The 21,819-nt window shown below is 37.3% G+C and overlaps 1 protein-coding gene across 5 annotated transcripts in view; it reads left to right on the top strand.

Moving 5' to 3' along the window:
• Rpb8 (DNA-directed RNA polymerases I, II, and III subunit Rpb8) overlaps positions 1-21,819 on the top strand; it is a 55,313-nt gene that overhangs the window by 10,412 nt on the left and 23,082 nt on the right. For 4 of the 5 annotated variants that reach the window (XM_077421098.1, XM_077421095.1, XM_077421097.1 and 1 more), the window contains 2 exons: positions 13,817-13,900; positions 20,013-20,193. In XM_077421098.1, the coding sequence (XP_077277224.1) occupies positions 13,817-13,900; positions 20,013-20,193 (265 nt within the window). Of the gene's footprint in view, positions 1-13,816; positions 13,901-15,547; positions 16,656-20,012; positions 20,194-21,819 lie in introns of those variants that run through there. The other variant, XM_077421094.1, reaches the window with a different exon arrangement.

The raw sequence follows: 21,819 nt of genomic DNA, 5'->3' as shown, positions 1-21,819 counted from the left end.
TTGCAACGATAAATGCAATAACAATATATATAACACATATATCACAGGAATAATTTTTATATAAGAAAGATATATGGCTTTAGATATATCGGGAAAGACTGAGTATATATGTGTTTCTTTTTTTTTTTGGACGACGTCAAGGACTTTCATGTTTTACAATTTTACATCGATATTGGCAAATAAACAGCTTTCAATTGCCTAACATACACGAAATTACATTCACAATCAGACAGTGTCCTTCCTAGGCTCGATTCTATCCACTTACATGGAGGCTTATATTTATTCAATAAAATGAGGAAAATGTAACGTGAAGAATAGATTTTGATACATTATATTTTGTTCTATAATTCCCACACTTAATTACTCGCTAATCATTTTTTATTGTCTTAACAAGTTTTTCTACTAGTCATATAATTCTTATTTTAATTTTCTTTCAAGATGAAAATGGTAAAAAAACTCTTTGCGCGATAATTTTTTAAGATTATTGATACGTAAATTTTATTTCCAACCATTTTAACGTCAATAAATTTTTACTTAATAGTTTTACCGTTTGAATCTCTGTAAACTCTGCATAGCAAGAGTAATTCTCGTATAACTGTATTGGTTTATAAAGAGAAATTGTAAAAATATCGAGTATTATGAGTGATTTTGTTCATTTTGATCAATCGATTCCGAGTCCGAGCTAAGCCGTGGCCGCGCCACCGCACCACCAGTACCACCACCACACCGCCGCGGCCGCACGGCAAAGATATGACATAATCGAGCGTCGTTTCGGCTACATTTTTTCTTTGCACGTGGCGCGATTTGAAAGACCGTTCCCCCCTCCCCCCCTCCCCACTTTGTCTGAGATCGGTCCCTCGGGCGGTTGACCTTGAGACCAGCTGACAAACCGAGGAAGACGAACGAGGAGAAGGAGAAAGAGAATTGCGCAACGCTTCGAAATATCGTGATTTTGAGACCGGCCATCAAGATCCTCGTGTATTAGTCCAGTCACTATGTACATTTAAAAAAGACATAATTCTGACCCAGGATTTTTCTTTTGGGGGGTGTTGGGGGGATCAAAAAAAGCTTAATCTCAAGTTTTCGACCTTTGTTTCCCGCTTGCTTTTTTTACGGGAGTAAAAAATGTGAAAAATGGTTTTTCCGCGATAATTCGGTTTCTAATAAAGTTACAAGGTCGAATCGGAGCTCATTTTAAAGTTTTTTTTACGCTCTACAAATTATGTCGTATGACATTTTTACGTATAATCGATTGTTTTCGAGACATGGAACGAGAAAGGGAAATAAAAAAGTATGAGAGATATTTAGTTTTTTCTCTTTACTCATTATTGTCGTCCGAAATTGCAAAAATGCTTCAAATGAAACTTGTAGAGCGTAAAAAAACCTACAATTTTTATTTGTTATTCATTTCATTTCGTTGAAAATTACGCCTTGTAGAGCACCTCAAAGTGGAGAGTCGTCGCCATCGCGTCAGCGATAAAGTATTTCTTTCTTATAAACTTACTTCACAAATATTGTCACTTAGATATAAAACTGCACGCTTTCATGTATTCTTCAATGAAACGGTAAGTGTAATTAAGAAAACTTGACGGTTTCAAAATAGCTACAATAATTTCAGGCTTTGCAAGATTTATTTGCAACTTTAAGGCGTAGTGCGGTATGGAATTTTCAACGAAATTAAAGTAATAAATAAGAACATTTTACGATTTTTATTGCTGTGCAAGTTTTATTTGAAGCGTTTATACAGATTCGTGTGCGAAAAACGATAAAATAGAAAAAAACGAACAAAAATGCTCAATTTTTCCTTTTCTCTTTCGATATCTCGAAAACTATCGATCGTACGCCAAAATATCACTGAACGTAACTTGTAGAGCGGGAAAAATCCTATAAAAAACACCTATTATGTTACTTATTTGCGTCAATGAAGTCGGAAATCTTAGCGAAAGCGTTCGGTGCCGCGTATCGACGTAACCAACGCGCCGCTAACGCGATGACGACGACTCTCCACTTTGAGGCGCTCTACAAGGCGTAATTTTCAACGAAATAAAATAAATAACAAATAAAAATTGTAGGTTTTTTTACGCTCTACAAGTTTTATTTGAAGCATTTTTGCAAGTTCGGACGACAATAATGAGTAAAAAGAAAAAACTAAATATATCTCTCTCATACTTTTTTATTTCCCTTTCTCGTTCGATGTCTCGAAAACAATCGATCATACGTAAAAATGTCATACGACATAATTTGTAGAGCGTAAAAAAAGCTTTAAAATGAGCTCCGATTCGACCTTGTAACTTTATTAGAAACCGAGTTATCGCGGAAAAAACCATTTTTTCACATTTTTTACTCCCGTAAAAAAAGCAAGCGGGAAACAGAGGTCGAAAACTTGAGATTAAGCTTTTCTTGAGCCCCCCAACACCCCCCAAAAGAAAAATCCTGGGTCAGAATTATGTCTTTTATAATCCGTTTTTTTGTACATAGTGACTGGACTATATAGTCTCTTTGTCTCTGTGTGGTAGAGAAGTAAATATTGTCGAGTCTAATGCAACGTGTGTAAAACTATAATAAATGTAGATTCCTGTATTTTTGTCTTCTAACATTAGTTTATTGCTATTAATCGAAATTAAAGACATCGTCAAATACATTTCGTCAGAAAGTCGAAATAACTTTGACTTATATATTCTTGGAAAGATAATATTATACAATAAGTATATTCCGGGAATCATTGAGATTCTTAACACTGCGCGGACACCGTGGGCCTTCTAAGGTACAGTCGATTTTTTATTTATTACTTCCACGGGAAGGGCTTCAGCGCTCTTGGCAAATACAATATTTTTAGCATCTGTAAGTATAAAAATCACTTTTTGAAACCTTAAAGATGATACATGAATTTTTATAGATTTTTTTGTAACAGAAACGCTTTCAAAAACCCTTTAGACTTAAAAGTGTCCCAGCTAGGATGTCTGGGCGAGTGTTAATCACAAATTCAAATCGGTTTTTCATCAACAAAAGTTCAAAATTTCTTAACAAAATGCCATTATTTATCAGATTATTCTTTAATTACTATAAGTTATTATTTATGTATTACGATTAATATATACGTTACGTTTACATCTTGAAAATTAAGTCTATTAATTACTACTTTGTACTAATAAAACTATTTTATCGTAATTATTGAGTGACATGTCGATTTCCGATCTGCTCTCTCGAGCTTGTTTCGTTCGCCGAACAATATTTGCTTGAGCATTCTCTACGTTCGATATTCTCGCCGTGATTCTTTTCCGAATTGTCCATGTCTTGGCAATGATCAACACTTTATTAACGGCTTTATTATCGTACGGAAAGTCTATCTTCGCGGTACGTATGCGACGTAGATGGAAGATTCGGTTTCTTTTCGAAGAAGAGTCTGCGATATTTTACGACTCGACAGACACATAACTCTTTTTGACCACCAAAAAGGTGCGACTAGGTCACGAGACTGATCGTAAGTTTTTATTTCGTGAGAAAGAAGTAGCCGGAAGTAGCTTTATCGATTCGTACAGTTGCAATTATTCTTGTTTTCTAATCGATATTTGGCCAATTTGATATCTTGTTTGAAGATTTGTAAACATTTACGTTACATCGGTGGATAGTTTTGATGGTATATAATGAAAATTTAGAAATTTAGTTACTGTACTAGAAGAAAAGAAATGTGAAGAGACAGTTACACTTGGTAAGACGAAGAGTGAGATCAATCGATATTATAGAAACAAAAGGCGCATTTATAGTAGTATAGGTATAGTGAATTAGTTCACGTTCATCGCAACACATATCAAAGCTTTCGAAAGAGCCGAAGGTATTCTATATTCTCTTCAAGTGCACTTAATACATCGGAAAGATTCTTATGGTACGATATATGTGTATGTAATAATCGAAATGGCGAGAGCCATTCGTGCGACTCGCGAAATAGCAAAGAAACAACGATGTAATGTTTGTTACTCGTTGCAGAAATGAGATGAAAGAGAAAGGGAGAAAGAGAGAAGAGAGAGAGAGAGAGAGCGCGAGCTAGGCCATCATCATAGTCTGAAAGCGGCAGTAGAAAAGACGAGGTGGTAGCGGGCAGCAAGAGGCGAAGACGGGAGGGCGGGAAAAACCAGATGGGAAGGGGAGTACCGAGAGAGGATGGAAAGAGCGCCATGTTCGCCCTCTGACGCTCTTTTGAAGGTCAAGGTTTTCCGCCCCTCGTTGACTCAGAGAGAGAAAGAGAGAGGGAACGAAGGGAGAGAAAAGGGGAAATAAACGAGAGAGAGAGAGAGAGTAAGACATATACTCGCACACATACATACATGCACGCGCGCGCGCGGGGGGATAACTACGGTAAACGGTGGAGGATGGTTTAGTCGTAAGAGGGATGAAGAGAGAGCAAGAGAGAGAGAGAGAGAGAGAGAGAGAGAGAGAGAGAGAGAGAGAGAGAGAACTATAGAGGGTAGCGAGAGCCTGGTGCCCAGTATTTATAGCGCTTGCGAACCGGTCGATAACGGATAGCGACATTGCGCAGTTGGGAAACCCCTGCGTCGAAGCCTGCCCACGCATATCGCCCTCTTACCACCCCCTCGCTGTTTCTACCAACCCCTTTCGCTTTGACTCGATTTTTTCCCCTCCCGCCCATTCCTTCTTTTTCTTTGTCTCTTTATTAGCAGCTTAAATTTAATTTTTACTTCGACGCGGAGAGTAAGTAAACGTTTAATTATATCTATTGTGTCGTCCACCCTCTATATAATTTTCCTTTTTTTCAGGTCTCTTTATCGGTAGATTTATTGTTATCCTTGTTAGTACTAACTTATAACTATACTCCTGCATGTATTCCATATCTTCATTTTTTATGTGTGTACCGTTTTGAGATTTTGTGTAGTCTTAAAGCATGAAACATAATTGTTCAGTTGCAGATTCTTTGATCAATTTTAAGTTAATTTTTCCTTAAACATCAAGATATTTTGAAAGAGAAAGAATGATGAGAGAGATGACATCTCTTGGAACTTGCTATTTTTTTCCATTCTTGTTTGTACTTAATTTTTGCTCAATATTTCTAAATATTTTTAAACGTTAATTCTTAAATATATCTTTAGGTATATACATATTTGAACTTCTAAATATGATCCTGAAATTTTAGGTGTGTGTGTGTGTGTGTGTGTGTGTGTGTGTGTGTGTGTCCTGAATCTTAAATTTTTTAAAATTTTTTCGAGAAGAAAGAATATTTTATTTTTTGTTAAATTAAAATGTCCCGGCGTAAAATAAAGTTCTTTGGCACTTCATACGTAGTTATTGGATGCTTGGGAAGAATATTTCCTCATATCTTGATTAATAACGGATTTATACTTTATCTTTATGCATCTTTACGTATCTTTAAAAAACTTTTATGTTTGTTATATCGGATATTATTAACATTGAACTTACCTTTGTAGAATTCTTAATAGCAAATTCAAAGTGGAAATTGCTGTGCTTATTCATATGCGTTTTGTATCGAACACGGCACGTTTATCGTCTTTAAAGTATCATAATGTAAAAACTCTAATAACTTCTTTTATATGTTTTCCTCTTGTTTTCTCTATCTATCTTTCTTTTTTAAATAATTTACCGGCAAACTCATTGTGAGCATGTTATCTATTCTACTCATAGTTCTAAGTATAGCAACTTTATGTGTATTTTTGATGCAATTCATGGGGCGCTTTATCGGAAAATGACCGAATGGCGTGGCAAGAGGTGTTAAATTAAAACCGCGATCGATTATCTAGAATAAAAACTGTTAATAAAGATCCAGAGTGATTCATCGCGTACGCGTAATAATTTCGCCATCACATTTTATTTATAAAAATTCTTATAGTTAAAGAATTATTAAGTGTTAGATAAAAGATGAAATGTGTATGTGTGTGTTTGTGTGATTATATATTTATCTTTTGAATAGTAAGCGAATATTTGGCACATGGAAGAGTTTTTCTGTTTCCCAAAAAGGTAACGTTGTACTCGTAAATATTATATTTGTGATAAAATATTTGTGAAAAAGATATACATGTATATTACACACATATTACGAGAAATTCTTCCTAAAAGTTCACATATACCATATACATATCATTTATACATGCATTTTAAATTTAAGTTCTACAGATATTTAAATAATTGTTCAAAAAATAGAAATTTCTTTCAGTTTCTGGCGCGTTAATAATATTATTTTAGAAATATAATTTGCTTGGATAATGCTAATGTGCCGCCACAAAACATCCTTTCTAAAAAAAGGCATGTTAAATCGATACTCGCATCTCTCGAAGTCTTCTCGAAAGTCTCGAATTGCTTTGTTGGCTCCTTTCCGCGATGCTGATTGATTCTGTTGCTGCGCTAACTTCGTGAGCGGCTGTCATAGCATATTTTGACAGTTGTGTGTAATATTAAAGCTAAATAGCGCGCGCAAAGCGCGCGTCTGTGATGTCTAGTTGTACTATAAAATATAAAACGTAACATGTACGAGTGGATTTGAAAAGTAACAAGCGTTATATATATATATATGTATATATACGCTTTATGGTGCTTCTTGTTGGATTCGCTTATAACTAAAAATTATTCGCTGTCTTCGTATTTTGCTCTTCCTGATTGACAGCGTTGTACAGATTATTATTACCGGATAATTAGACTCCGTATACCATCACAACGCCTTAAAGTCATAAATTGAACAGATTTCCGAATGGATTATGTATCCCTGATTTTGTTGCTCGCTATTTTTAACAAATCCGATTTTGTTGCTCCACCCTTAATGCTTAAAAACCACCCTTAGGTTATCCTACACCAGCACAACACCTTAAAACTGTAAATTAAACAGATTTCCGAATTGATTATGTATCCCTGATTTTGTTGCTCGCTATTTTTAACAAATCCGATTTTGTTGCTCCACCTTTAATGCTTAAAAACCACCATAAGCTTATTCTACACCAGCACAACACCTTAAAATTATAAATTAAACAGATTTCCGAATTGATTATGTGTTCCTGATTTTGTTGCTCGCTATTTTTAACAAATTCAGATTTATTGCTCCATCTTGCTTTTATAAAATTTGCATTTTTATCATATTTTAGCTGATAACAATTTTGTTGTATAATAATTTTGTTATATGTACATTATGTTTTAAACATATTTTTATATTTTAATATAAAATTTATTAAGTGTAATATTTTTGGTTAAATTAGTTTTTTGCATGTAATAAAATAGTATAAATTATTTAAATTTTTTTAAGGACATTGCAAAAATCAGGGATACATAATCAATTCGGAAATCTGTTCGATTTATGACTTTAAGGCGTTGTGCTGGTGTAGGATAACCTAAGGGTGGTTTTTAAGCATTAAGGGTGGAGCAACAAAATCAGGGATACATAATCAATTCGGAAATCTGTTTAATTTATACAATTTTAAGATGTGCTGGTGTAGGATAAGCTAAGGGTGGTTTTTAAGCATTAAGGGTGGAGCAACAAAATCAGGGATACATAATCAATTCGGAAATCTGTTCGATTTATGACTTTAAGGCGTTGTGCTGGTGTAGGATAACCTAAGGGTGGTTTTTAAGCATTAAGGGTGGAGCAACAAAATCGGAATTAATGCAAATGGTTGGCAATAAAATCAGTAAAACGTAATTAACTAATCTTGAACATAATTAATTAAATATCTGACTAATTTGTAATTTTTGAGTATGTTTTTAAGGAGAAATAGCTTTGGGGGTAGTTTCCAGGATTTAAAAATGAAATTACAAAATCGGGAATAGAGCAACAAATTAGCAATAAAAAAGCACTAAAAGAATATGTCCTATTTTTTTATTTAACACAATTTTTTGAATGGCTGTGCTAACTTTAAACATAAGTTAGCACAGCCACTATTTTCTCCGAAACGGCTGGAGCAACAAAATTGGGAATTGAGCAACAAATTAGCAACAAAAGAGCACTAAATTTTTGTATAAATTTAATTCGATTGTGGTGAATTGGCTGTGTCAGCTTAATAGACGTTGCAAAGCCTACTGTATATAGGAAAGGATGGAATTCATAGGAGGGGGGGGGCGAGGGAAAATAAAGTAACGAATCCGAGCGAGATAATCACGGATAAGAGTGAGAACAGGACGAAAAGATAAAAGGATAAAAAGGGACTGGAAAGCGAAATAGGGCGGGATAGGCAGAATAGGAAAAAAGGACTCGGAGTAGGCGGAGTAGTGCGTCGACGATATAATGTGGGGATAAGTGCATTGCCATCCCTTTCGTCTTGTGCCGGGGCGTATCGGAGATGGCTGGCCGAGCCCTCTCTACATTCCCTTTGAAGAGGGAAGGGTGGGAGAGGGATCGTTTTGGTGCGCGATGCAAATAGTGAATAGTTTGTGAAGATGAGCACCGGGTGGATCTTATCGGCGGGATAACTTGGCAAGAGTGCAAAAATTACCACATATATTTTTTCTGCGTTTTTTTTTCTTTTCAAGGATCGAAATCGGTATAATCAATGAGTCGAGATTTCTATGCTACGAAATTGTGATGCTTGCGGTTCAGATTTTCTGTAATTACGGCAGGAAAAGTCAAGTTTACCGAGATTAGAGCAATATCTCTCGCGCTATGTAATTTGGATAGTACGAATCCACGCGAGTGGACGATTCTTACGTATATTTAAATATATAATATTTAGTGTGGTTTATATATATATATATATATATATATATATATATATAATACTGGAATGTAGACTAGAATATATATCTTGAGTTTTGCTTTCCTCAATGTTGATTAATCTTGAATTTTGTCAAATTTTGTCTGATTTTTTTATCTCAAAGAACAGGAGCTGCTCAAATATAATTTAAAATTTATCTGGCAACTGACTGATAAGTTTTCAATAATTTAAATTTTAGTTGCAACTTTGCTTCTACAAGAAAGATTTTGTGTTATCCCAAAATATTTGTCATGTTGCATCTATGATATTATGTGAGTTAGAATCAAAGGAATTAAGCAAAAATAACTTACTTGGACATCTGAATTTTCGAGTTTTCAGGCTCATCAATAGCTATTCATTTATCGTATCAATTTCTTCTGTAAGGTAATCTCACAGAGGAAATTTTTATGCTATAGATATAGATATAGATCATACAACTGAGAGAAAAAGACAAAAGATTGATGATTTATAGGAAATTAATCGAAGAAACAAGAAACTAATTTATAGCAAACACTAACGCAACCACTAACTGTCTCGATGCAACTTACTTTTCATTTCTTTTTCCTTCTTATTACGGGGGAATAACATTAATACAAATTTATCCGAGAGATATGGAGAATGAGCGGTGGAGGTGCACTGGTGAGAGGGTGGGTGCACCCTTTTCCCCTCTCTCGACGAGAGGTGGTACGTGCTGGTCGGGGAGGGTCGGTCGCCCTTTTTCGAGGAGAGAGGAGGCAGCTTGTTGGAAAATTTACGCCGGCAGCGGATGGACCATTAAGGTCGCCGTTGCTGGTTGTTTTCTCTCTTCGGCGCCGTCGCCGTCGTCGTTGCCGTCGGTGCCCTCTTTCGTAAAGGTTGCCACCGAGAGCGACGTCAGCAACGAGAGTAGATCGTAGTGTTGTCCCGCGCGGGGTTGTGTGTTCTTATTCTATCACTGCGAAACGTGGACTCTTTGAAAAGGAGAGAAAGAGAGAGAGGGAGAGAGACGGAGAGAAAGAGGGAGAGAGAGTTTTCAATGGCAGACTATTTATAGGAGTGAAATTTATAATTATTATAGAAATTGATGTAACGAGCGAGAGGGAGAGAGAGAGTGAAAGAGAATGAAAAGAGAGAAGGGGATGGAGAGAAAGGGAAGAGAAGGAAGATGCAAGACAAAGAGGGTGAGATCAGCTGGGAAAAACGGTGTGGAATGCGTGGGTAGGAGAAAAAATATGCGAGCAAACGTCGTCTACGCATTCTTTTCCTGATTCCGTTCTTTCGAGCCGAGATTTTAAATCTCTAAAGCGGCGAACGATGAAGGGCAGAATAATCAGTGAATTATTTCCGTGGCGTAATTGCTGAAATAATTTCTTGCGGCGGAGGCAATAATTCCTGGCAATATGCACGTCGCTCTATTCTTAGATCGTTTAATTTTCCAATAAAGATATTCTCTATACTCTTTAAAGATTTATTTAAAAAACGTTTTTTTTTTTTTTAAAGAAATATTTGATAAATATGTTTTTTATGACGTTACTAGCTGTACCTTGGAATTGGGATGGAATTGTTTTATTCAAATTACGATGTATTTAAGTGAAAAATTAGATTATATTAAAAATTACGCCATATTATAAAAAGTGGACTAACAATAACTCATATGAGAGATAGCTACGTTGCGATGCAAGCTCTAATAGATGTATTTCTTTTTTTCATTACTCATTGACGCAGATCTATGGCGTCGATAATGCTTCTCGCGAGCACTCTCGAGATCAGTCGTACCGCGTGAGAATGATATCACGTCGATATTAGATTATCGCGGTGCGGGCGGTGTCACACATCGACGAAATCAATATCGAGTATGAGACCTTGAATACCAAGGATACGTACGGCGAGATAAGCTCGTCGGAGGCGCGACACGTGCAATTCGCGATCATCCAATTGTTCGTCACTCATAAAAGGATCGATTGTTATCGTTAAGGGAAGACGCACTTCATAGAAGATTTTGCTGTCTCGTTGCATGTTTGAGTGAAAGATCCTGCGATGTGTGCTCTTTGCAAGTTTTAAAACTTGGTTTTGTGATCTAGAAAATTTTTATTATTATTATTACACATATTATATTATTTATATTGCAGCGTTACTTAAAGCGCAGAAAGATATACACGCAAAGCTAATTGTATATTAATTACATTGCGAATAACTTAAAAAAAATTTATTTTACTGATAACAAGATAATACGGAAGAAAGTACATGTTTGTGTACTTTTTTGTACATGTACCTTTATGACAACTTTTGATATGACTCATATATGAAAGAACAGTATATTTGCAAATGTGCGTGATATGGTGTTCTTATTCTCTTACCGGTAATTTTCTTATTTAATCTATAATGTGACACGTCAAGAATTCTCTGAAACATAGTTGCATTTCTGATGAATTTCGGACAATGCAGTTTCTCGCATTTTAATTCCTTGCCGCGCGCAAATGATTAAGCTGGCGCTAGACTAGGCGCGATTCATGATTCGTGATTTGGTTCGCCATTCGCACCGATTCGCCAGCGGAGCGGTTTTTTGACGAAATCAAAGAAATGAATCTCTTACATTTCTTCATCTCTTTGATTTAGTCAAAAAACCGCTGCTCCTTTGACAAATCGGCGCGAATGACGAACCGCGAATCACAAACCACGAATCGCGCATAGTCTAGTGCCAGTTTTACGGTTTCTCTAATACATATTTTCTTTTTTTTTCTCCGTGACATTCCAGTCTTTGTTTGATTTCCCTTCGTTTTGTGCAAGTATATATATATATATATATATATATATATATATATATATATATACACCCTCAGAAAAGATTTCTAATAAGGAGACAAAAAATATTCTTGACATGTTTAATCTCATCACAATCTGAAGTAGTATAAAAATAAAACAATATATTCAGATTAAATCAATAATTTTTATTCTCTTCTCTCGAATAAAATAAGATTGAATCTTGAGACAAGAAAAACATATAAATTTAAGCTTATATATTCTTGTGTTTAGAAACGCTTAAGATGCATCTAAATATCCCTTATCCAGATATCATTCCTGAAATAGGTCCTCTTGAGCTATTATCATGTATTAGAATGGAAGCTAAACATAGAGAAGGAAAACAAATAGCCTATTCGTCTGCCAACAGAATCAATTTACCTTATTCTATAGCTAAAAGGAACCAACTAAAATTTTGTTGTCGGTTACTGGCTGAGAGAGGTTCATCCTTGAAAATATCATTTTCATTCGTTCAGACTGTCCATATACTGAGGTAAAAGAATTTTCTAGTTTTCGTTATATATTACCTGAAGATATATGTTTCGCAAAATGGAATATTGTTAAATATGGATTAAAATTAATGACACTCATTATGAGAATGGCATGTTGGTTGTTGTAGATTGGGAAAGAAGTAAAAATCCTCAATTTGGTTATATTTATACAATATCTGTATCCAGAGAGAGAGATAATATTGTATATTTTTTACTTAAAAAACTTACCACAGTAAATTTCAATACTCATTTCCATGCTTATGAAATTGATTTCACTGATCAATGGCATTACTTAAAATTTCAAGATTTGGCTATCCATACAGCAACCAACATCAGAATTACTGCTAATGGTCAACGATATTGGTTCCGTTTTGTTTTATTCTTCATTGATTTTTCTATGAAAGATAAATCAATGGGGAATAAAACGGCTTTCTATCAAATACGTTTTGTATGATCATAAATGTAAAATCATAAATCATAAAAATAATCGAAAATCATACGTTTTGTATAAAAACGTAATAATAAACTGTTCATAAATACCTTTACTTCATTCTATCACAAAACGGATCTTGAAAAAATAATATAATAGATTCCTAACAATCTACAAATTCTTTTTTTGCAAGAATAGAATAAGATTTTTTTCAGATTTGTCTATTGTTGAATCAAGAATATTATAGGATTGTCACAAAGTTCTATCTGTATTTTTCTGAGAAAGTTAGAGGGATAGTATCAAGATTATTTTATTCTAGACTTAAGAAATTTTCTATTTAAGATTAAAATATTGTTGTTTTAATACTAAATATGATTGGCCCTATTTCGATCCTACTTTATGATTGATTGAAGAGTAATAGCATTGTATCTAGAAATCTTTTCTGAGGGTGTATATATACACGATTAATTTGAAAGTAGAAAAAGATAAAGGGGACAACGAGAAATAGAGACAAAATTGAAATGTTTTTTCTAATTACTAACTTTGCTTCTTTTTATTACCAATAAAAACTTTAGAGGCATTCCTGGAGAAACATTGCAAACGTAAAATTTATCGTAATGTTGTAATGTTATCCGCGGCGTTGCAGCGGAAAATATTGAAAATAATAGCATGTAATCCATTTATTTATTTCTATATAATGATGAAAACAATGGTTTATATTATGTTATCAATTCATACACACATTCGCCATTTTGTTAACTTTATCGAATTTATTCACGCGTATATAGTTGTGACAATACGCGTATCTCGAATACACTAGGCACATAGCTGGTTTTTTTCTAGATTTCGCATTTTCTTTTTGGCTTGTACGTGATCTTATTGCAATTGGCAATGCAGCATCGCAAGAATTCATCATTATTCCGAATCTGGAGTTAACTCGGCGTCATTATCGCTTGAACGAACGACGATATGGCAATAAATGTAAAATGACTCTGCAGGGTAATTAGTGCAACTACTTTGTTTGAATTAAATGTCGAAAGAATTTAGCTGATGATGCGAGTTGATAATGAAAGAGAGGAAAACGAAAGCGAAAGAAAGAAAATGAGAAAAACACTTGATTTGATAATTATCGTGTAAGTGTGAGTAGTAGATCTTAAATTGGTATTCACATAGGGATGTGAGTGAGCGCGTATGCATGTAAGCCCATAATATCGTGAATTAAACGCACATTTGGACGATTATTGGTGATGTCAACCGTCGCTGCGTCTTTGATCGAAAATGAGAGATTTCCCTCTCGATAATTCTTAGCTTCGAACGGAACTATGAACCATCTCCCTCGTGTTAATCAATCGCCCATTAATATGTGATAATGTGTACCGTGTATTTCTAACGCTGTACTGTTTCGTTGTGGATTTCAGTGAGCAGACTTCATTGCGAGTCGGAGTCATTCAAAATGGATCTCATCCTGGACATCAACAGTTGGTTATACCCAATGGACCTGGGTGAGTCTTTTATGATTGCAAAATTTATTATTTATTATGTGTATAAATTATAATTGATTGTATTTGTATTTGTAGATATATTTTTAAGCATTTTTTATTATATTATGTAGATATTTTTTATATATAATATAACATGAAAACGAGTTTTAATGCAATAGAAAAGTTATATCAATTAAATATTTTTCGAGAAATTTTTTTTATTTATTTCGGACATTTTTATTTTGATCTCATCTGCAAGAAGCAACTTACAATTTTAATTCATAAGTAGATTAGACATTTTTCAAATCTCGTTTTTGCACTACGACGACGATATTTGTAATGTGACAAATGAAAGTGATACGATAGCATGTTTTCTCTCAATTCACCCCCCCCTGTGCTAATCGCGCTACGTGCATAGTTCATTCATAAATGGTTCACCCCCTAACGTCTTTTTTCCAAACCCTTCATCTTTTCGCGATCGTTCGTCCGGTTATATCGAAGATACGATGACGTGCGATTTATCGTTGAGCCTGGCCATCTTGCTTCAGCGAGAGCACGTTGCGTTTCGCCGAAGAGTTGCGCGATCGCGGCGATTAATGCTTCCTCGTCTCTGAACTTGACCAATGGAAACTCGAGCTGACCGAGTCCGACTTCGAGGCTCGTCTTGGCTCCGCCTCTGGATTACCGATGCGGCTGCGGCGATTGGTGAAGTTTGTCTGAACTGAAGTTTGTCCAAACCGAAGAGCTTTAATGCCTTCCTTATTTCGATGCAATCTCTACTGTCGGGTCTGTCGGGTCGCTATTGCGAAAGTGTTTTCATCCCTTAAAAGTGTTTCAACTCCAAAGTGAAATTACGTTGAAGTTGTTTCCCATAATTTTTTTAGCGCACATGCGCCCACGTGCAACAATAAACGTATGTGATATGTATATGTCGCAGATCATTACTTGTCATTACATGTCGTTGCAAAGTAATTGTACAGATATTTTAAACAAGTTTTAAGTATGTTGAAAATTAATCTGTCTCTCTCTCTCTCTCTCTCTCTCTCATCTATCATATGACGAAATATACAAATACAAACCTGTAGTCGCATCGTCCAAATACTCCAAATAATCCTATTTTACGTTCGGTAAAATGTAGCAGGGGGAATCTGATGAAATACAATAGAGAGGGAATACTAAAAGAATAATTTGTCGTATCTAAAATTTGTTACGTTGGCGTCACATATTCTTAAATTGGATTGTTTACACGTTAGTCCTAAATCGCAACGTGCGTATAGTTACAGAATACATTCTGTAGATATACATGGATGGATAAGGAGATGGGGATAGGTATATATGTTGTATTTGAATATACAATACGTATGTATGTACGTACATACGCGCGGGAAGGTTAGTCCATAAGGGCTAGGCAGAGGCAGAGGCAGAGGTAGAAGCAGAGTCTCTCGCGTCTCGCCGCTGTATTGACGCGCGGCGTTCAGGCTTGCGCGAGATGACGCAATCTCCCTCCCACTATATAATATCGTCCGTTCTCCGTTGCCCCCGTCGACCCCTTCTGCTCCTTTTGCCCCTTCTCACCCTTCTCACCTCGGGCGGCTCGGGCCACTCATTCCTCATTCCGCGACGACCGCGACTCAGCTGCGCTCCCCACTCCGGACTCTCCGGAGTCGGAGATCCCTTCCGCAGGCGCAGGTCTTCCGCCGCGCGTCGCGCGACGCGCGCCGCACGCCTCGTCCCGCGTCCGGCGCCCACAAGTTCAATGCCAAGGTCAAAGCGGCCACGACTCGCAACCGTGTCGGTCGTAAGTGCGCGCGCGATACTCGTTCGTTTTCGAGGAGGAGAGGCGGACTCGCTCTCGCTGTTCCGTGTGCGTGTCCGGTGTCCCTCTTTCCGCGTACGCGCTCCTCGTCTCTTCCTCAACTCAACGACAGCGAGAGTAAAACGCGTCGCGTTCCGCTTTCCGTTTTCCTTTCCTTTCCTTTCCTCTCGCCGCGCCGCGCCGCGCCGCGCCGTCCCGGCGTCGCCTCCTCATCGATGCGATGTGGCGGAGTGGCGGAGTGACGGATGCCTATGTGTTCGTTTCGCGACCCGGGTTTCCTTCCAAGTGCGCGCTCCGAGTCGACGTCCAAGCGGCCGTCGACGAGTTTCGCAGGTGCGGAAGGAAGGACTACGCTCGAATGTGCGTGACGTCCGTCTCGACGACGAGTGAGCAGACATTTTGAATACGCGACGTCGTCGCATCGGAGTGTCGTTTGACGGCGACGCGGATATTTTAAGCGCCATGTCGTCTAAATGCCACAATTTTGACGTATCTTCGTTCTCGTTTCTTTCGAGTACTCGAAGAATAACGTCGACGTTGCTCGGGAGCAGCGTCGGGACGAGAGAGACGCGTGGGCGTCGACGTCGACATCGACATCGACGAGGAGGGACGACGTAAAGTCGGAGTGCGCGGAATATGTGTAGTGCGCGCTGGCAGCGACGCTCGAAAGCGTCGATTTGTGATCTCGTGAATCTCCGCTGCTCCGCTCTCGGGCGAGAAGGTTGGCAAGGTCGCACGGATGGATCATGGATCCGTCGTGCGAAAAAAGGAGCGCGATACGGGATATCCGCGCGGAGGCAGTAGCCTGCTCTGCTCGCTACGCGCCGCGCCGTCCTCCCCCCGACACCCGAGATCCGAGATCCGAGATTCGCGTCACGGGCCAAGATGGCGGCGGATTTCGGACAGGATCCGGACGGACGCTGCGCCGCGTCGCGTCGAGCCGCGTCGAGTCGCGCCGAGGTAAGCCGCATCGTTGTGTTAGATCCCGTCCCTTCAATGCGCATATATGTATATCGCCGCCGAGAGAGAGAGAGAGAGAGAGAGAGAGAGAGAGAGAGAGAGAGAGAGAGAGAGAGAGAGAGAGAGAGAGAGAGAGAGAGAGAGAGACCGCGCGCTGTCACGCGTTATCGATTTCGTGGGAGGCTCTCCTCCCTACCCCTACGCGACTCTCTCAAGGTCACCGTCGTGAACCGCGCGAGCGCGATTCCTCGACGCTCGGCGCACATCCTCTCTTTCCGGTTCCGCATGAACCGATCCTTAATTGGTCGAATTAGTCATTCGAATACTCGAACGTAATCGATATTGCGTATCGTCGCGTAAAACGGCTAATAACTCCAGCAAATTTTCTCTCTCTTTCTCTCTCTCTCTCTCTCTCTCTCTCTCTCTCTCTCTCTCTCTCTCCTCTCACCTCTCACTCCCTCCCTCTCTCTTTACCTTACAATCGGTATCTTCGTTTAGATTCCTATTTTAGAACCTATCTAATTATCTAGAGAAGCAAAAGTATCGTTTCTAGATTCTTTTTTTCGTTTAGCTCGTAAAATTACGGCTTGAAATAATCAGCGACTACTCGTCGCGCGTCTCGACTGTCTCGAGTTATCGGAAAAGTTTCACAGCGGAGAGACGAACCGATAGCGTTTCGGTTGAATGAGGGTTAATTTAAGCGCGCGAGAGAGATATTACCGCTCGCAACGCTCAACCGGATGATCTATAGTAGCCGCCGCTGTGTGTTACGGTGTGGCACTATTATGATGTAAGCTCGACTCACGTATACCTAGTACCCACACTCTTCGTGGAGAGCGGTGAGATCAATTGGCCGGTTTTCCCGGACTCATTCTCGCTGATAACCACAGTGACAAAATTAGCCTTTTATCTGTTACGTATACGGAAAAATGTTTCTGTGATATATGTATTATCGACGAATTAAAACAAAAATCTGCATTGCGATCGCGATACGTTCTGTCCCGATTTATTATTTTCACGTTGTTCAAGGTTAAACAAGTATGACGGCAAAGTGTAAATGTAAGGTATAAAAGATGAATAGAAATAAAGCATATCAACGATAAGATTATAAGCGAATAACGATGGATTATACATGAGAAGTTTTGGCTGATGGTCGTCTAAAATTTTTCTCGTTTTTATTACAAACTTTGTTTCAATATATAGATATGTAAGCTTAATAGTTGCCGAACGAAGAAGAAGACGGCTCGACGGCGACAGCGCGACGACGGCGACGGCGACGGCGACGGCGACGGCGACGGCGACGGCGACGGCGACGGCGACGGCGACGGCGACGATGTAGTATCGATTAAAACTCGCGCGCCGATTGTATATACCTTGTGTGCCGTTGTGTGTGCTTAACCTTGACCTTGCGGGCGGCCCGGGCTTTCTTACGTATCGCTTCACCCCTGTGGGCTTCGTATGGAAACGGGCAACTTTTTCGTACTAAATAAGCACGCACAAGACCTCGTGTATTTACTTTGAAGTTGTAATGTAATTTACGTTGCGACGATAATTCTCTTTGGGGTCTTCCTCTGTTCAAGCCGCACCTGTGTATTTGATTGAAATAACGATTTTAATTCGAAATTCATGTATTGATTTCATAATTTGACATCGTACAGCTAGTTATTTTATTCGTCAAGTTTTATCAAGTTAACCGAGATTCGGTTTATATTGAAACGTAAATTTTTGCTTACAAGTTCGTAGATGTACATTTATGTTATGCGTATTAATATGTAAAATGTTTTTTAAGCACATTTATTTTGAGCGTGGCTTCTTTCAATTTTCTTTTTCTTTGCTTGTTCCAATTTCGCTCTAGCACTACGTACATAAGTATATGACGACCTCCTTTTAGCAGCTTCTTCTATTTCTCTTCCCTGTCTCTTCTTATCCATTTCCTTTCAACATTCTTATATTTCGCTTCTTTCTCTTTGTCTATATCGATCTTAATCGCGATTCCACAAGCGTTTAATTTACATGATTAATTTAGTTTCACTTGGGCCCAAAATAAATATTACTTTGACATTAAAAGCATCTGATGCGATAGAAAGGTATCTTTGAAAATATATCGCGATACACAATTTTATTGATCTGAAGTCGAGAAATTTAAATACCGTTAAATTAATTTAATTTAACGATAGTGATTTGATTTATAAACTATCAATCTTGCTTTCTTCTTTACACTTACAATTAGCGATATTTTGTTGAACATGCGCGAGTAAAGTTTCATAATTTTATTCTTAAAATTAATCGATTTAATTGTTGATTATATTTTCACAGTACAAGTTTCAATCATATTAATGTAAAATAATAAAATGTTATTTTTAACACCATCGATTTCACCTTGATGCCAGACACGAGAGCAAGTATATGGTATATGGTAATTTGTATGCAATTATTTTGTGCACGTAGATTTAATAAGCGTGGGGATGACGATAAATTGACGAATAATTCAAGTTTCTATTAATTTCGCACATTCGCACATTTTGCGTTTACTTTTCTCTGTAAACTGCATCTACCGACTCGTTCAACCAAGTACACTTTACGTAGCGAGATGAAAAGTGCATCTCACGAGTGCCGCGTACCCATCGGAATATCGTATGCATGTGAAACGGGTAAAATGGATAAAAAGGGTGGATCCGTCAGTTTACACAATCTAGCAGCACCCGCCAACCAGCGGATGCAACGTGACTACGTGACTGATGCAATCGAGTGGCGATGTGTTTTCGATGCGTTCGCGTGAACGCTATTATTGGACCCGTTTATATTCCGTCATTGCATGGCTTATTCGCGCTTTTTTGCATCCGAGAAACATCGTGATCATCCTGCGTCAAAACGTGGACATCCGGTGTGAATTATAACGAATAAATAAAAAATATGCCATTATCTAGTTATTGCAGTAACGAATCAGTATATTTTTTTCAACAAGGTTTTCGTGTATTTAATTTTTTTGATTGTATAAAAGGTTTTGTTTTTTTTCCTTTACGTGATGCGCTCAAGAAACAGAAATTCATTTCTATTTACATATTTGTGTCATTACGGTGATGGATCAAGTATTACGTATTTTTAATTAATTAAGTTTATGCTATTAAATATCTATTAGCAAATTTTATATTATATATGTAATTTTTTCAAATATATATATAAAACTTACAAGCTACAAAAAAATTTTAATAAAAATTATGTAATTAACAATAAGATATTTTTCTCTCTAGCAATGTGCGGAACAAAGATTATTTAACGAGCGTACGGGAGCGTAAACTTAGTAGGTACGGGATAAATCCGTAACGTGTGTAACAAAATATCGTATTGTGTGTTCAGGAGATAAATTCCGTCTTGTGCTGGCGACGACGTTACGCGAGGACGGATATCCAGACGGTAACGAGTGGAACCCTATGGAACAGGAGGGCGGTTCCAGGGCAGACAGCTTTGAGTACGTCATGTCCGGCAAGGTGTATCGAATTGAAGGTGACGAAGCCAATAACGAGCCCAGCAGCAGACTGTAAGTAGCCGTTCTGTCGTATCAGGCGTGTAAGATCGGTCTGAGAGAAATTAGTTTTTTATCTCTTGGAAAAATTCAATTTATTATTCAGTGAGACTAATTGGTAACACATTAAGAAATAGTTATATAATAACGATAATAAAATAATAAATATATAATAACGAATTATTAACTATTTATATTTTGTTATATTTTGATTAAGACAAGAAAATTAAAAAATCAAAGGACAAATCTCTCAGACTGATCTTACCAGTGAAATATATAATCTAACAGTTAAGATTTGTTTGCACTTAATGATTTTCGATATTGCGATTACGATTTTAACTTGTGATCTTGTATCGTTGTTTATAAAACGTACGATATGCAACGATAGTTAAATGAGAATAGATAAGCGAAACAACTTGTTATAGCATCATGTATTTGAAGAGTAGTGTGATATAATCTGTAAATTACATAGGTTTATCGAAAATTGTTATGCATCGCTTAATTTTTAAACATAATTTTTTACGGATACGTCTTAAACAACATTGTAACATCATTATTAATCTTCTCTTATTAGATTATCAACTTTGGAGTAATTTTTTATTTGTACACATTTAAAGATAAAAGTAGATTTATACAAATTTACATTATTTATAAAAATGTTTAAAAATCTTGTAGTGCAAACGAATCTACACTTGTTATTTTTTACAATATCCAAGCAGAATTTCACACCAAGTCTCATTACACGAAATGCTCTTGTATCGTTCCTTAATCAAAAATGTTTTCAAACGAATTTTTGTACGGAGCAACATTGTCGATTACTTATCGCAGATTCTGTGTTAATTTGATTCTGCTCGGATACATTTATACGCTGGCCCGGTATATCGGGTATACACACGGATGCACGTCACGATGCGTGACGTTGTTCAAACGATACATCGATGTGCGACAAACTTTCTGCTGTGCGATCTCCTATTGGCTCGTTTCCAAACGCTCTCAATGAAGCCGCGTGAGCTTCCGAAAACAACTTTCTACGCCGCTTGTAGAGAAATTGGCTCTCCGATGTTGCTCGGCTATCGCTCTAAACAAGATCTCTCGACCGGATCGGAGAAGCGGCACATACCAATGTCGTTTATGCGACGAGCATATGTATTGATGTATTATTTAATTAATGGATGATGGAAAAGTAAAAGAATATTAAGCAACGCGAATTGTTGCAGACAATTTTCTTGGTTAAGGGGTATGAACGAGATTATGCTGCAAATAAATTAGCCCAACAAACGCGGTATGCGTTTGATACTTAATTTTTTCAAATAAATACTACGGCGAATAAGTTTTTGTATAACGCTAGGCACAAAGAAATATTATGGATAACGTGGTAGTAAAGTTAAGGTTGTTGTGTGTGAATTACGTGATACGCAATTTTGCCTAAACCTTGGCACGATTGGCTGAACACGCCGAAATAGTGCGTCATCGGATGGGCCATTTTTAGCTTCGTCATTCATGAACTATGGACTCACTATTTTTTCAAACGCTGTTTGTTAGTTATTTCTATAATTCCTATTGTCAAACAATAAGTGCGACAAGTAAACGTAAATTCCCAATTATAATAATTATAGTAATCATAAATTTTATAAGTGGATA

This window comes from Temnothorax americanus, unplaced genomic scaffold (assembly GCF_048541705.1).
Source record: "Temnothorax americanus isolate GAGA-0224 unplaced genomic scaffold, ASM4854170v1 Scaffold64, whole genome shotgun sequence".
NCBI lineage: Eukaryota > Metazoa > Arthropoda > Insecta > Hymenoptera > Formicidae > Temnothorax > Temnothorax americanus.
Note: the sequence above shows the minus strand (reverse complement) of the source record. Positions and strands in the feature narration are given on the sequence as shown.